The sequence below is a fragment of the Rana temporaria genome, chromosome 1 (assembly GCF_905171775.1).
Source record: "Rana temporaria chromosome 1, aRanTem1.1, whole genome shotgun sequence".
Taxonomy (NCBI): Eukaryota; Metazoa; Chordata; class Amphibia; order Anura; family Ranidae; genus Rana; species Rana temporaria.
Genome location: NC_053489.1, coordinates 670,645,277 through 670,661,968, shown reverse-complemented (window position 1 = coordinate 670,661,968; position 16,692 = coordinate 670,645,277). Strand labels below are relative to the sequence as shown.

Below are 16,692 nucleotides of genomic sequence, written 5' to 3'. Positions count from 1 at the left end.
GGGGTAGCAGTAACATCTAGGGCTGCCACCTCTGTGTTTGCCACCTCCACATCATCACCCAACTTGGCAAATTTGTTTTGATGCACAAATACAGGACTGGCCTTCCCTTTCTTCACGCCCCTTCCACTCCCTCTAACTGCATTAACCCATCTCCCTATCAGTGTATCCCTTGTATCTCCATTAAATGTTATCAGCACACCAAAGATTCCTCAAAGGGGTCCGAAGTGATATTCCGTGGTCACATGATAAATATACAGTCACATGCTGTATGTTTATCATGTGACCACGGAATAAAACTTTGGACCCTTTTGAGGAATCTTTGGTGTGTTGGTGACATTTTCTTCACTTTGATTATCCACGGTTTCCAGCCTATGGTCATTACAGCCCCGGCATCACTGAGCGGCTGGTTTTCTTAAATGTGTGCATGGGGAACATTGCGTTTGGACTTATACTCTCCAGGTCTCATGTAATACTGGCATCCCCTGTAGTTGGGCCCCTCATAGAACATCCAGTACCCACCATGGACATGGCAAGAATGAATGTCATGGTAGTGAAATCTCTCATTGATATGAGGCCAATCCTCAGTGAACTCCATCATCTTATTTTAGTAAACCTCCTCCAGTATGTATATACAGTAAGCAAACAACTTATTCTGCATGGAATAAATCAATAAATACCGTATATACTCGAGTATAAGCTGAGTTTTTCATCAAATTTCTTTGTGCCGAAAATGCCCCCCTCTACTTATACTCGAGCCTCACTGTGTCCATCTGCAGCCTCATGCGCCTGATCTCCCGTCGCAGTTTAGTGGGCGGCCATCCAGTGTAACAAAGCCCCGCCTCCTCCTCGTCTTCATCCGTAATAGGTGGAACACTGACTCACTGCTGGGAAACTGAATCAGTGTTCCGTCACCGACGAGGAGGAGGTGGGGCTTTGTTACACTGGACAGCTGCCGACTAGACTGACCGCATGTCACAGCGCCGGTGTTCTGGAGATCAGGTACATGAGGCTGCAGATGGGCCCAGTAAGGCAGAGAGATGGGCACAGTGAGGCTGCAGATGGACACATTGGGGGAAGGAAGATGGGCACAGTAAGGCAGGGAGATGGGCACAGTGAGACTGCAGATGGACACAGTGAGGCAGGGAGATGGGCACAGTGAGGCTGCAGATGGACACAGTGAGGCAGGGAGATGGGCACAGTGAGGCTGCAGATGGACACATTGGGGGAAGGAAGATGGACACAGTAAGGCAGGGAGATGGGCACAGTGAGAATGCAGTTAGACACAGTGAGGCATGGAGATGGGCACAGTGATGCTGCAGATGGACACAGTGAGGCAGGGAGATGTGCACAGTGAGGAATGCAGATGTGCACAGTGAAGCTGCAAATGGACACAGTTAGGCTGCAGATGGGCTCAGTGAGGCTGCAGATGGGCACAGTGAGGCTGCAGATGGGCACAGTAAGGCTGCAGATGGGCATTGTTGACCCTCTTTTCTACTGACAGTTGCTGCTGCATTTCTCACCCTAGGCTTATACTCGAGTCAATACGTTTTCCCATTTTTTGTGGTAAAATTAGGTGCGTCGGCTTATATTTGGGTCGGCTTAAACTTGAGTATATACAGTAATTTTATGATAATGTGGGACATCCAGTGTACAGTATATTCTCATATAGATGATTGTGTCTCTGACTAAGAGTGGCTTTTGACTGGTCGCACTTTACAAATTCTCATCAAAAATTGACATTGAATAAATTAAAAACAAACAGAAAAAATGTCTTTATCAAGTTTATTGTCAAGCAGAAAACTTAAAATGTTTTTATACATTTAAAAGGAATGATGGAGACGTCTGAAGGACCCAATTTTGGGGCTTGCGGCTCCCCAGTCGCTGTATCTCCTGTACTCTCCAGGTCTCAGGTAATACTGACGTCCTCTGTAGTTGGGCTCCTCATAGAACATCCAGTAGCCATCTTGGACTTGGACGGAGTGGATGTCATTGTAGCGGAATCTCTCATTGACATGAGGACAATCCTCAGTGAACTCCATCATCTGACCTCTGAACTCTTCTCTCTCGTAGATCCTGATTCTGAAGGAACCTTGGTGCTGTTAAAATAAGTTACACCACAATAAAATATAAAGCAATGATAAAAAAGGCAACTGGTCACATTACTGCTATCACTTAGAATAAAAATTCACCCAAAGATATTTTTTTTCAGGTTTGGATCGATTGTAGAAATGTTCAATATTCACCACTAAAGCCCCGGACCATTTTGTTGCTAAAGGACCAAAACCCTAGCTGCCATAACCCTGGTATCCTCTTCAGGAGCGGGCGATCCTCTTCAAGATATAATGCCCTCCAGGCAAATTCCCCCCAGGCCAGTTCTCCCTTGAGTGTAATGGGCACTTGACTTCAGTATCATATTAGCTGCCCACAGAAAAAGGTTACTTGGCCATGCTTAATACAACTGTGCTCCATCAATTTTGGCAATTTTTTTTTAAACAAAATTAAAATCCTTGGCTGAGTTGAGGATTTTTGTTTAGCCCTACAGAGCAGGGTAATAGGAGAGAGGAGAAGAACTACTCCATTAAGTCAGTTAATACTGGCAGGACAAGTAAAGCTTAACATTTTTTTTTCACCTGTACAATCAATGGCCACCTATGATTATAGGAGTAGTTCACCTCATAAAAATGACACTGATAGACAGCTTTGACCCTTAATCAGAGTACCCAATGTGTTATTACCTGGGGGCTCAGACGGCAAGACTTAATGGAGTCATTGTAGCCCATCCATTGCTGGAAGTCAGGATACTCTCCTCTATGGAGGAAGTACTGGTGTCCTCTGTAGTTGGGGAGCTCATACAGGATCCAGTTCCCACTATCCACACGGATGGAGTTGCAGCGTCTGAAGTATGAGGAGAGGTCGGGACATTCAGCGCTACACTCGTAAGAGCGACCCTGGAAGTTCTTGTCCTCGTAGAAGATGATCTGTTGAATAATAAAACAAGATCATGTCAATTCAGGATCAATAGAAAGGTTAAGTTTTAAAATTATATGAAACAGTGTGGACAATATTTTTAATACAGCCATTCTCAACCAGGGCTCGTTGGAATCCTAGGGTTCCTCTAGAGGTTGCTGGGAATTCTCTGAGCTGTGGCTAATTGACCTCCAATCTGATGGTGCCTTCATAGATCCAGGTTCATCACCACTTGGCGGAGCCAGTAGCATGGCACCAATGATCTTTAAATTTGTCTGTAAGAGTGGCCTTCTAACCACCACTGTAAGGGAGGCATTCTTCCCACCGATCAGCAAAGTAAGGGACATTTTTTTCCTGAAGACCCCCATTGGACTAATCCTAGTAGGGGTTTCCGTGAGATATGAAAATTATTTCAATGATTCCTCTGGGGTAAAAGGTTTGAGAAAGACACCTAATATATCACAGACTTCTTTCATTGACCTCAACCTCATTGAACATCTTTGGGATGAATTGGAATACCAATTGTAAGCCAAGCGTTCTTGACCTGCATCAGTACCTGATCTTATAAATATTCTTTTGGTTAAATGGGCCCACATCTAAAAAAATACTCCAAAATATCGTAGAAAGCCTACCCAAAAAGAGCTGGCGACTGTTTTCGGTGTGAAGGGGAAGCAATTCCATATTAATGGCCAAGGTTTTGGGATTTCCAACAAGCTCCTATAGGTATAATGGTCATGTATTCACAAATGTTTGGCCATACAATGTAAAATGATAGACTTAGCTATGCCAGATAATGTCCGTCTGACGAGCTTCCTATAAAATAGACCTCAGTATTTACAAATCCACACAATTTAAGAATAAAACTTAAACATAGTTATGCAGCTACTAACAACCAATATCCACAGGCTGAACCATTGGCTAAATATTCATTTTATATTTCAATACTTTTAAGCCCTTCTTACCTTTCCCATTGTGCTTGTCTTGTCAGTGTGCTCCTGTTGGTCTGCACTGGTAGATGGCTGGTGGAAAATGGCCTTTATATACCCTGCAACATTTCTCATATGTTTAGGCTTTGACCAATCAGAATGAAGAGCTATTGCACGCTATTGAGAATTGTTCAGTGTTTCTGTGAGACCATTGTTTGTATCGTTCCCCTTGCATCAGCACCCAAATGCTTTGCCTAGACTGCCTACAAAAAGCCTTTGCTGCAGCAACCAGTCACCTGAATGGGTTGGAATCTGTGTATATGTGTGTTTTATGTAAGATGTTATGTGATTATAGAGTTTTGGATCCATGGCATCATTTTAATTTGTTTGCAAATGACACCAAAAATGATGTCCCTATAGGATGTTTCTGACTTACAATCCGATCTGGATGCTCTTATTGGGCAACAATGTGGCAAATTAAGTTTAATGTTTATAAAATTTTAAATTAAATATTTGGGGACTAAAACATGCACACGTCATACACTATACTAGCAGAAGTATTGGGACACCGGCCTTTACACGCACATGAACTTTAATTATTATTATACACAATTTATATAGCGCCAACAGTTTACACAGCGCTTTACAATGTATAGGGGGGACAGCACAATTACAGTACAGTTCAATACAAAGGGTAAAGGAGGTCCCGGCTCGTAGAGCTTACATTCTAAAGGGAGGGGGTGGTGGCACAAAGGGTAAAAGCTGCAGAGAATGATTTGATGGGGGTGACTCGGGGACAGTTAGTTGGGTGTGGGATAGGCTTCCCTGAATAAATGAGTTTTCAGGGATCTCCTAAAGGTGGACAGGGAAGGGGCTGATCAGACATACTGGAGCAGGGAGTTCTAGAGGATGGGAGAGGCTCTGGAGAAGTCCTGAAGGCGAGCATGGGAGGAGGTAACAAGGGAGCTAGAGAGAAGGAGGTCCTGGGAGCAGCGGAGGGGACAATTTGGGCGATATCTGCAGATGAGGATGGTGAGGTAGCTGGGGGCGATGTTGTGAATGGCCTTGTATGTTGTGGTTAGCATTTTGAATTTTATACGGTGGGGTAGGGGAAGTCAGTGAAGGGATTGTCAGAGAGGAGCAGCAGTCACGGATCGGTTAGTGAGGTGTTTTAGTCTAGCAGCAGCATTCATAATAGACTGAAGGGGGATAGCCTATGTATGGGTAGGCCATTAAGGAGAGAGTTGCAGTAGTCAAGGCGGGAAAAAATCAAGTAGTGAATCAGTTGCTTTGTGGTGTCATTAGTCAGGAAGGGTCAAATTCTGGAGATGTTGAAGAGGTTAAGGCAGCAGGATTTAGCCAGTGATTGGATATGGAGGCTGAAGGAGAGGTCTGAGTCAAGGATTAAACCCAGGACCTTGGCATGTGTGGAGGGACCAATGGTTGTGTTGTTTATATTAATGGAGAAGTCATGGGGGGGACTGTGAAGGAGGAAATATAACAAGCTCAGTTTTAGAAAGATTGAGTTTGACGAAATGGTGTGGCATCCATACCGATATGTCATTCAGTAGGTTTGGGATGCGTGAGGGGATCGAGGGGGTGAGTTGAGGAGTGGAGAGATAGATCTGGGTGTTGTCAGCATAGAGGTGGTATTGGAAGCTGTGGGAGGTTATCAACTGGTCCAGGGAAGAGGTATTGAGTGAGAATAGGAGGGGCCCAAGGACAGAGCCTTGGGGTTCCCCAACAGAAAGAGGAAAAGGAGCGGAGGAGATGGAGTTGTAAGTGACACCGAAAGTGCGCTGAGATAAGTAGGAGGAGAAGAACCAGGATAAAGCAGAATCACGGAGGCCAAAGGGAGTGTAATTTGCTGAGGAGGAGCAGGTGGTCAACTGTGTCAAAGGCAGCAGAGAGGTCATTAGTAGGTCATTGGTGAGTTTTAGTAGGGCAGTGTCAGTAGAATGTTGTGGGCGGAAGCCAGACTGTAGGGGGTCGAGAAGGTTGTGGTCCATGAGGTAGCGACTCATTCAGTCATGGACAAAGCGTTCGATGAGCTTGGAGGCAAACGGGAGCAGGGAGATGGGTCTTAAGTTATTCAAACAGATGAGGGTTTTTTAAGTATGGGGGTAACAAGTGCATGTTTGAGGTGGGAAGGATACTGTAGGTGCAAGAGGAGAGGGAGAGTTTGAAGATGTGGGTTAGAGAGTTGAGGATAGAGCAGGAAGTTGGTCGCAGTATTTGAGAGGGGACAGGGTCCAAGGGACAGGCAGTGAGGTGGGCCATGGAGAGGATCCTAATGGCTTCCTAGTCTTAGTCCGTATTGGTCAATATTGAGTTGGCCCACCCTTTGCAGCTATAACAGCTTCAACTCTTCAGGGAAGGCTGTCCACGAGGTTTAGGAGTGTGTCTATGGGAATGTTTGACCATTCTTCCAGAAGCGCATTAGTGAGTTCAGGCACTAATGTTGGACGAGAAGGCCTGGCCCACAGTCTCCGCTCTAATTCATCCCAAAGGTGTTCTATTGGGTTAAGGTTAGGACTCTGTACAGGCCAGTCAAGATCCTCCACCTCAAACTCTCTCATCCATGTCTTTATGAACCTTGCTTTGTGCAAATCATTTGGTGGAGGGGGGATTATGGTGGGGGTTGTTTTTTCAGGGTCGGGCTTGGCCCCTTAGTTCCAGTGAAGGAACTCTTAATGTGTCAGTGTACCAAGACATTTTGGACCATTTCATGCTCCCAACTTTGTGGGAACAGTTTGGGGACGGCCCCTTCCTGTTCCAACATGACTGCACACTAGTTCACAAAGCAAGGTCCATAAAGACATGGATGAGCGAGTTTGGGGTGGACAGCCCTCTCAGATAAGTTGAAGCTGTTATAGCTGCAAAGGGTGGGCCAACTCAATATTGAACCCTATGGACTAAGACAGGAATGCCATTAAAGTTGATGTGCTTGTAAAGGTAGGTGTCCCAATACTTTTCGTAATATAGTGTATGTAATAACAGGATGGAATTCAAAATTGAAGTTTCTAATGCAACCAAGATACAATGGTTGTACTGAAACTAAAGCAAAAGTGGGCTTGCCTTTTTTATTAACCTATAACAGCCCTCTAAATTGCTTATACCATGAGTCATTCAAATTTCACATGTTGGAAGAGTTAGGCCTTGTACACACGACCGAACATGTCTGCTGAAACTGGTCTACTGACCAGTTTCAGCAGACATGTTCGGTCGTGTGTACAGCCAACCGGACCGGATTCCCGGCCGAGCTGACTTTTTCCAGCGGACAAATGTTTCTTAGCATGCTAAGAAACATGTCCGCTGGAAGCCTGTCCGTCGGACGTGTTCGGTCGTCTGTACAGACTCACCGGACATGTCCGATTGGCCGAAAGCCCTCGCATGCGTCAAAGTGATTTGACGCATGCGTGGAAGCATTGAACTTCCAGGGCCGCGCACGTCGCCGCGTCATCGTCGCGGCCACGTCACTGCGTATCGTGTACGCGCGAATTTCTGTTTGATGGTGTGTACAACCATCAGACAGAAATCTCCGAGCGGACATGTCCGCTGAAAACGGTCAGTTTTAGCAGTGGTCTCCAAACTGCGGCCCAGGGGCCGGAGGGAGCCCTTTGCTTGTTTTTATCTGGCCCTTTGGGCATTATTCCCATCACTGTCAGCAACAGTGGGGCATTTTTTTTTGCTTTTGCTTAGTAAATGTGTGTACGGATGATTGTGTCATTGGCTGAAAATCACATCTCACATCACTTGAATAGATTTTATTATGTAACAATGTTATAATACAAAAAAAAAACAAAAAAAACGAACACATACACTTCAATTTTTTTTTAAATCAAGTTTATTCTAGAAAAATATTTATTTATTTTTTTTAATTTTAGTGGAAATTAGAAAGATGTCTGAAGGACACAATTCTGGGGCTTGTGGCTCCCCAGTCAATGTATCCCTTGTACTCTCCATGAAATGTCATCAGCACACCAAAGATTCCTCAAAGGGGTCCAAAGTGATATTCCGTGGTCACATGATAAATATACAGTCACATGCTGTATGTTTATTAGACATGTGCATTCATTTTCGTTAGAATGCATTTTCGTCCGAAAATCAGTTTTTTTCGTTATCGTTAACAAACGATAACGAAAGTGCAAGAAACGAAAACCGAAAGATCCGACATAAAAAATGCTTTATTTTCGTTTTTGTTGCGGTAAAAATTCGACATAGAGAGATTCGACATTATAGGGAAAAGATTCGACATCATAGAGAAAAGATTCGACATTATAGAGAAAAGATTCGACACTATAGAAATAATAGATTCGACATTACAGAGAATAGATTTCGATTTATGAGAAAATAGATTCGACATTATAGAAAATAGATTCGACATTATTACTAGTCATACAACATTAGAATTCTTGTAGGCGGAATATTCAAACGGAAATGTACGATTCGATGTAAAGAAATATTCGTTTGCCCATTCGACATCAACCAAAAAGATTCGACGTTCCGGCGAATATTCTTTTGACCATTCGACAGAAACCAAGTATTATTGGATTTTCGGACGAAAGCTATTCCCCAACGAAAAATGAAATAAATCAAAACGATTTTCGGGAGTAACTAAATAAATTTATTTTCCAAACGAAAACGAAAAACAAAACAAAATATTCCAGGCTGCACATGTCTAATGTTTATCATGTGACCACGGAATAAAACTTTGGACCCTTTTGAGGAATCTTTGGTGTGTTGGTGACATTTTCTTCACTTTGATTATCCAAGGTTTCCAGCCTATGGTCATTACAGCCCCGGCATCACTGAACGGCTGGCTTTCTTAAATGTGTGCATGGGGAACATTCCATTTGGACTTATACTCTCCAGGTCTCAGGTAATACTGGCATCCCCTGTAGTTGGATCCCTCATAGAACATCCAGTAGCCACCATGGACATGGCAAGAATGAATGCCATGGTAGTGAAATCTCTCTGTAGCGCCCCCTTTGCTTTCAGCATGGGCACTACGCTAAAGTTAATGGGGAATGGGAGAGTTACCTTGCTCCTATTCAAGATTTGTTCAAATTCTGGACTTCTGTCATTCCAGAATTTTCCACTGGATCAGTCTGTGGTCCAGGGATGCAGTGCCATCCCTGGTCAGCAGTTGGCGCTAGAGGGGTTCTGGCAGAGCAAGCTTTCCCAGCAGCCAATTAGAGGAGTTTTCCCTCGCAAGGCATGCTGGGGGAGAGTATATCTGTGACAGGGGTCATGTGTTCTAAAACTTTTGCGTGGTCCCCTTTCCAGGTGCGGTACCCACCTTCAGGGTACGCGCATCCATGGACCCCGCCAGCGCGGCCCACCTGGCCAAGGCTCAATACTGCCTTAGACCTCATCCAGAGGAAAAGGTGGACTTCAGTGTTTCGCTGGATTCCAGGACCTATTGAAAGAATCCCAGTCTGGGATCGGGTGTCCGGACCACTGACAGGTATGCTTGCTGTCATCCGGGGGCCTGTTTAGGAAAAAGTCTACTGGGAGGAGTTGCTCTTTATTCACCTAAGTCCTTTATTGAAATTGGCCTGTGGTAGAGGCCCTAGAGCCGAGTCTGTGAGACAGACCCGTTCCTCCCAGACAGTTCGGAGTGACGCTTCGGCTGCCAGGCCTGTCATAGGGGTCTGTCCGGGGGGCACTTTACCCACTCCAAGTAGAGTGGCGACGACTTACAGAAGTTGGTACTAAACAGAGCACTGACTGCTCCATTGTTATCCAGGCCTGATACTGCAAGGTTTTATCTCCTCCTATCCTTTCATTAACCTTGTCCTTCCAAACTGATGTTGATGTTGGCCGTGTTGGCCTGGAACAGTGTTTCTCAATTCCAGTCCTCAGGCCCCCCCAACAGGTCAGGTTTTCAGGATTTCCATTATTTTGCACAGGTGATTTGATCAGTTTCACTGCCTTAGTAATCACCACAGCCTTTTCATCTGAGGGAAATCCTGAAAACCTGACCTGTTGGGGGGGCCTGAGGACTGGAATTGAGAAACACTGGCCTGGAATAAAGCATTGAAAACCCTTCAATTACTGTCTGGACCTTCGCTCACTATTTGTCCTATCACTGCAACCATGGAGCCATGTCAGGGTAATTTAATTTGCCGATCCCAAATCAATCAGCGGCTCCTTCGGGGGTGAGCTCCACATCTCATTGATATGAGGCCAATCCTCAGTGAACTCCATCATCTGATTTTAGTAAACCACCTCCAGTATGTATATACAGTAAGCAACCAACTTATCCTGCATGGAATAAATCAATAAATACCGTATATACTCGAGTATAAGCTGAGTTTTTCAGCACATTTCTTTGTGCCGAAAATGCCCCCCGCTGCTTATACTTGAGTTTCACTGTGTCCATCTGCAGCCTCATGTGCCTGATCTCCCGGCGCTGTGACATGCAGTTTAGTCGGCGGCCATCCAGTGTAACAAAGCCCCGCCTCCTCTTCGTCTTCATCCGTGATAGGTGGAACACTGACTCACTGCTGGGAAACTGAATCAGTGTTCCGTCACAGACGAGGAGGAGGAGGAGGCGGGGCTTTGTTACACTGGACAGCTGCCGACAGACTGACTGCATGTCACAGCGCCAGTGTTCTGGGGATCAGGTACATGAGCCTGCAGATGGACACAGTGAGGCAGGGAAATGGGCACAGTGAGGCTGCAGATGGACACATTGGGGGAAGGAAGATGGACACAGTAAGGCAGGGAGATGGGCACAGTGAGGCTGCAGATGGACACAGTGAGGCAGGGAGATGGGCACAGTGATGCTGCAGATGGGCACAGTGAGGCTGCAGATGGGCACATTGAGGCTGCAAATGGGCACAGTGAGGCTTGCGATGGGCACAGTGAGGCTGCAGGTGGGCACAGTGAGGCTGAAAATGGGCACAGTGAGGCTTGCGATGAGCACAGTATTGAGTGAGAATAGGAGGGGCCCAAGGACAGAGCCTTGGGGTTCCCCAACAGAAAGAGGAAGAGGAGCGGAGGAGATGGAGATGTAAGTGACACCGAAAGTGCGCTGAGATAAGTAGGAGGAGGAGAACCAGGAAAAAGCAGAATCACGGAGGCCAAGGGAGTGTAATTTGCAGAAGAGGAGCAGGTGGTCAACTGTGTCAAAGGCAGCAGAGAGGTCTAAACACTGGTTTTAGCAGTTAGTAGGTCATTGGTGAGTTTTAGTAGGGCAGTGTCAGTAGAATTTTGTGGGCGGAAGCCAGACTGTAGGGGATCGAAAAGGTTGTTGTCCGTGAGGTAGCGACTCATTTCTTTAATGGACAAAGCGTTCGATGAGCTTGGAGGCAAATGGGAGATGGGCCTTAAGTTATTCAACCAGATGAGGGTTTTTTAAGTATGGGGGTAACAAGTGCATGTTTGAGGGGTGAAGGATAGGTGCAAGAGGAGAGGGAGAGTTTGTAGATGTGGGTTAGGGAGTTGAGCGGGAAGGTGGTCACAGTAATTGACAGGGTCCAGGGGACAGGCAGTGAGCTGGGCCATGGAGAGGATCCTAATGGCATCCCAGTCTTAGTCCGTTTTGGTCAATATTGAGTTGGCCCACCCTTTGCAGCTATAACAGCTTCAACTCTTTAGGGAAGGCTGTCCACGAAGTTTAGGAGTGTGTCTTTGGGATTCTTCCAGAAGCGCATTAATGAGGTCAGGCACTAATGCTGGACAAGAAGGCCTGGCCCACAGTATCCGCTCTAATTCATCCCAAACGTGTTCTATTGGGTTAAGGTTAGGACTCTGTACAGGCCAGTCAAGATCCTCCACCCCAAACTCGCTCATCCATGTCTTTATGAACCTTGCTTTGTGCAAATAATTTGGTGGAGGGGGGATTATGGTGTGGGGTGGTTTTCAGGGTCGGGCTTGGTCCCTTAGTTCCATTGAAGGAACTCTTAATGTGTCAGTGTACCAAGACATTTTGGACCATTTCATGCTCCCAACTTTGTGGCAACAGTTTGGGGACGGCCCCTTCCTGTTCCAACATGACTACACACTAGTGCACAAAGCAAGTTCCATAAAGACATGGATGAGCGAGCTTGGGGTGGACAGCCCTCCCAAATAATTTGAAGCTGTTAGAGCTGCAAAGGGTGGGCCAACTCAATATTAAACCCTATGGACTAAGACAGGAATGCCATTAAAGTTGATGTGCTTGTAAAGGCAGGTGTCCCAATACTTTTGATAATATAGTGTACGTAATAACAGGATGGAATTCAAAATTGCAGTTTCTAATGCAACCAAGATACAATGGTTGTACTGAAACTAAGGAAAAAGTGGACATGCCTTTTTTATTAACTTATAACAGCCCTCTAAATTGCTTATACCATGAGTCATTCAAATTTCACATGTTGGAAGAGTAACTCTTCCTTTTTTAGCAGTGGTCTCCAAACTGCAGCCCAGGGGCCGGAGGGAGCCCTTTGCTTGTTTTTATCTGGCCCTTTGGGCATTATTCCCTCCACTCTCAGCAACAGTGGGGCATTTTTTTTTTGCTTTTGCTTAGTAAATGTGTGTATGGATGATTGTGTCATTGGCTGAAAATCACATCTCACATCACTTGAATAGATTTTATTATGCAACAATGTTATAATACAATAAAAAAAATAAAACACATACACTTCAAGTTATTTTTTTTAAATCAAGTTTATTCTAGAAAAATATTTATTTATTTTTTGTAATTTTAGTGGAATTTATGAAGATGTCTGAAGGACACAATTCTGGGGCTTGTGGCTCCCCAGTCAGTGTATCCCTTGTACTCTCCATGAAATGTCATCAGCACACCAAAGATTCCTCCAAGGGGTCCAAAGTGATATTCCGTGGTCACATGATAAATATACAGTCACATGCTGTATGTTTATCATGTGACCACGGAATAAAACTTTGGACCCTTTGAGGAATCTTTGGTGTGTTGGTGACATTTTCTTCACTTTGATTATCCACGGTTTCCAGCCTATGGTCATTACAGTCCCGGCATCACTGAGCGGCTGGTTTTCTTAAATGTGTGCATGGGGAACATTGCGTTTGGACTTATACTCTCCAGGTCTCATGTAATACTGACATCCCCTGTAGCTGGGCCCCTCATAGAACATCCAGTACCCACCATGGACATGGCAAGAATGAATGTCATGGTAGTGAAATCTCTCATTGATATGAGGCCAATCCTCAGTGAACTCCATCATCTGATTTTAGTAAACCTCCTCCAGTATGTATATACAGTAAGCAAACAACTTATTCTGCATGGAATAAATCAATAAATACCGTATATACTTGAGTATAAGCTGAGTTTTTCAGCAATTTTTTTTGTGCCGAAAATGGCCCCCTCTGCTTATACTCGAGTCTAACTGTGTCCATCTGCAGCCTCATGCGCCTGATCTCCCGGCGCTGTGACATGCAGTTTAGTCGGCGGCCATCCAGAGTAACAAAGTCCCGCCTCCTCCTTGTCTTCATCCGTGATAGGTGGAACATTGACTCACTGCTGGGAAACTGAATCAGTGTTCCGTCACGGACGAGGGCGAGGAGGAGGCGGGGCTTTGTTACACTGGACAGCTGCCGACTAGACTGACCGCATGTCACAGCGCCGGTGTTCTGGAGATCAGGTACATGAGGCTGCAGATGGATACAGTGAGGCAGGGAGATGGGCACAGTGAGGCTGCAGATGGACACATTGCGGGAAGAAAGATGGACACAGTAAGGCAGGGAGATGGGCACGGTGAGGCTGCAGATGGATACAGTGAGGCAGGGAAATGGGCACAGTGAGGCTGCAGATGGACACAGTGAGGCAGGGAGATGTGCACAGTGAGGAATGCAGATGTGCACAGTGAAGCTGCAAATGGACACAGTGAGGCTGCAGATGGGCACAGTGAGGCTGCAAATGGGCACAGGGAGGCTTGCGATGAGCAGAGTGAGGCTGCAGATGGGCATTGTTGATCCGCTTTTCTACTTACAGTAGCTGCTGCCTTTCTCACCCTAGGCTTATACTCGAGTCAATAAGTTTTCCCATTTTTTTGTGGTAAAATTAGATGCGTCGGCTTATATTCGGGTCGGCTTAAACTTGAGTATATACAGTAATTTTATGATGGCGTGGGACATCCAGTGTACAGTATATTCTCATATAGATGATTGTGTCTCTGACTAAGAGTGGATTTTGACTGGTTGCACTTTACAAATTCTCATCGAAAATTGACATTGAATAAATTAAAAACAAACAGAAAAAATGTCTTTATCAAGTTTATTGTCAAGCAGAAAACTTAAAATGTTTTTATACATTTAAAAAGAATGATGAAGACGTCTGAAGGACCCAATTCTGGGGCTTGCGGCTCCCCAGTCGCTGTATCTCCTGTACTCTCCAGGTCTCAGGTAATACTGACGTCCTCTGTAGTTGGGCTCCTCATAGAACATCCAGAAGCCATCTTGGACTTGGACGGAGTGGATGTCATTGTAGCGGAATCTCTCATTGACATGAGGACAATCCTCAGTGAACTCCATCATCTGACCTCTGAACTCTTCTCTCTCGTAGATCCTGATTCTGAAGGAACCTTGGTGCTGTTAAAATAAGTTACACCACAATAAAACATAAAGCAATGATAAAAAAGGCAACTGGTCACATTACTGCTATCATTTAGAATAAAAATTCACCCAAATATATTTTTTTTCAGGTTTGGATCGATTGTAGAAATTTTCAATATTCACCACTAAAGCCCTGGACCCTTTTGTTGCTAAAGGACCAAAACCCTAGCTGCCATAACCCTGGTATCCTCTTCAGGAGCGGGCGATCCTCTTCAAGATATAATGCCCTCCAGGCAAATTCCCCCCAGGCCAGTTCTCCCTTGAGTGTAATGGGCACTTGACTTCAGTATCATATTAGCTGCCCACAGAAAAAGGTTACTTGGCCATGCTTAATACAACTGTGCTCCATCAATTTTGGCAATTTTTTTTTTAAACAAAATTAAAATCCTTGGCTGAGTTGAGGATTTTTGTTTAGCCCTACAGAGCAGAGTAATAGTAGAGAGGAGAAGAACAACTCCATTGGGTCAGTGTATACTGGCAGGACAAGTAAAGCTTAAAAGAGTTTTTTTTTAGCTGTACAATCAATGGCCACCTATGATTATAGGAGTAGTTCACCTCATAAAAATGACACTGATAGACAGCTTTGACCCTTAATCAGAGTACACAATGTGTTATTACCTGGGGGCTCAGACGGCAAGACTTAATGGAGTCATTGTAGCCCATCCATTGCTGGAAGTCAGGATACTCTCCTCTATGGAGGAAGTACTGGTGTCCTCTGTAGTTGGGGAGCTCATACAGGATCCAGTTCCCACTATCCACACGGATGGAGTTGCAGCGTCTGAAGTATGAGGACAGGTCGGGACATTCAGCGCTACACTCGTACGAGCGACCCTGGAAGTTCTTGTCCTCGTAGAAGATGATCTGTTGAATAATAAAACAAGATCATGTCAATTCATGATCAATAGAAAGGTTATGTTTTAAAATTATATGATACAGTGTGGACAATATTTTTAATACAGCCATTCTCGACCAGGGCTCGTTGGAATCCTAGGGTTCCTCCAGAGGTTGCTGGGAATTCTCTGAGCTGTGGCTAATTGACCTCCAATCTGATGGTGCCTTCATAGATACAGGTCCATCACCACTTGGCGGAGCCAGTAGCATGGCACCAATGATCTTTAAATCTGTCTGTAAGAGTGGTCTTCTAACCACCACTGTAAGGGAGGCATTCTTCCCACCAACCAGCAAAGTAAGGGCCATTTTTTTCCTAAAGACCCCCATTGGACTAATCCTAGCAGGGGTTTCCCTGAGATATGAAAATTATTTCAAGGGTTCCTCTGGGGTATAAGGTTTGAGAAAGACTGTTTTTTAATTGAAACACTACACCTAATATATCACAGACTTCTGTCATTGACCTCAACCTCATTGAACATCTTTGGGATGAATTGGAATACCAATTGTAAGCCAAGCGTTCTTGACCTGCATCAGTACCTGACCTTATAAATATTATTTTGGTTAAATGGGCCCACATCTACAACAATACTTGTAGAAAGCCTACCCAAAAAGAGCTGGCGACTGTTTTAGGTGTGAAGGGGAAGCAATTCCATATTAATGGCCAAGGTTTTGGAATGGGATTTCCAACAAGCTCATATAAGCATAATGGTCCGGTATTCACAAATGTTTGGCCATATAATGTAACATTATAGACTTAGCTGTACCAGATAATGTCCATCTGACGAGCTGCCTAAAAAATAGACCTCAGTATTTACAAATCCACACAATTTTAAGAATAAAACTCAAACAGAGTTATGCAGCTACTAACAACCAATATCCACAGGCTGGACCATTGGCTAAATATTCATTTTATATTTCAATACTTTCAAGCCCTTCTTACCTTTCCCATTGTGCTTGTCTTGTCAGTGTGCTCCTGTTGGTCTGCACTGGTAGATGGCTGGTGGAAAATGGCCTTTATATACTCTGCAACATTTCTCATATGTTTAGGCTTTGACCAATCAGAATGAAGAGCTATTCCACGCTATTGAGAATTGTTCAGTGTTTCTGTGAGACCATTGTTTGTATCTTTCCCCTTGCATCAGCACCCAAATGCTTTGCCTAGACTGCCTACACAAAGCCTTTGCTGCAGCAACCAGTCACCTGAATGGGTTGGAATCTGTGTATATGTGTGTTTTATGTAAGATGTTAGGTGATTATCGAGTTTTGGATTCATAGCATCATTTTATTTTTTTTGCAAATTACGCCAAATTATGTCCCTATAGGATGT

General features: G+C 44.7%; 2 protein-coding genes across 2 annotated transcripts; both read right to left on the bottom strand.

Moving 5' to 3' along the window:
* Window positions 1-1,768: 1,768 nt before the first annotated feature.
* Window positions 1,769-4,031, bottom strand: LOC120924620 (gamma-crystallin-3-like). Its single transcript, XM_040335615.1, has 3 exons — window positions 3,930-4,031; window positions 2,736-2,978; window positions 1,769-2,096 (listed from the first exon to the last, which is right to left on the bottom strand). Exons 1-3 carry the CDS (start codon window positions 4,026-4,028, stop codon window positions 1,821-1,823), a joined length of 618 nt encoding a protein of 205 aa, XP_040191549.1. The 5' UTR covers window positions 4,029-4,031; the 3' UTR covers window positions 1,769-1,820.
* Window positions 4,032-14,122: 10,091 nt separating this feature from the next.
* Window positions 14,123-16,419, bottom strand: LOC120924619 (gamma-crystallin-3-like). Its single transcript, XM_040335614.1, has 3 exons — window positions 16,306-16,419; window positions 15,093-15,335; window positions 14,123-14,450 (listed from the first exon to the last, which is right to left on the bottom strand). Exons 1-3 carry the CDS (start codon window positions 16,402-16,404, stop codon window positions 14,175-14,177), a joined length of 618 nt encoding a protein of 205 aa, XP_040191548.1. The 5' UTR covers window positions 16,405-16,419; the 3' UTR covers window positions 14,123-14,174.
* Between the last annotated feature and the right edge of the window lie 273 nt (window positions 16,420-16,692).

Coding starts and splice junctions, on each gene's coding strand:
- LOC120924620 (XM_040335615.1), bottom strand. CDS start 4,028: ATGAGAAATGTTGCAGGGTATATAAAGGCCATTTTCCACCAGCCATCT. Junction 2,979..3,929: donor AGACAAGCACAATGGGAAAG/GTAAGAAGGGCT, acceptor ATTATTCAACAG/ATCATCTTCTACGAGGACAA. Junction 2,097..2,735: donor CTTGCCGTCTGAGCCCCCAG/GTAATAACACAT, acceptor TTATTTTAACAG/CACCAAGGTTCCTTCAGAAT.
- LOC120924619 (XM_040335614.1), bottom strand. CDS start 16,404: ATGAGAAATGTTGCAGAGTATATAAAGGCCATTTTCCACCAGCCATCT. Junction 15,336..16,305: donor AGACAAGCACAATGGGAAAG/GTAAGAAGGGCT, acceptor ATTATTCAACAG/ATCATCTTCTACGAGGACAA. Junction 14,451..15,092: donor CTTGCCGTCTGAGCCCCCAG/GTAATAACACAT, acceptor TTATTTTAACAG/CACCAAGGTTCCTTCAGAAT.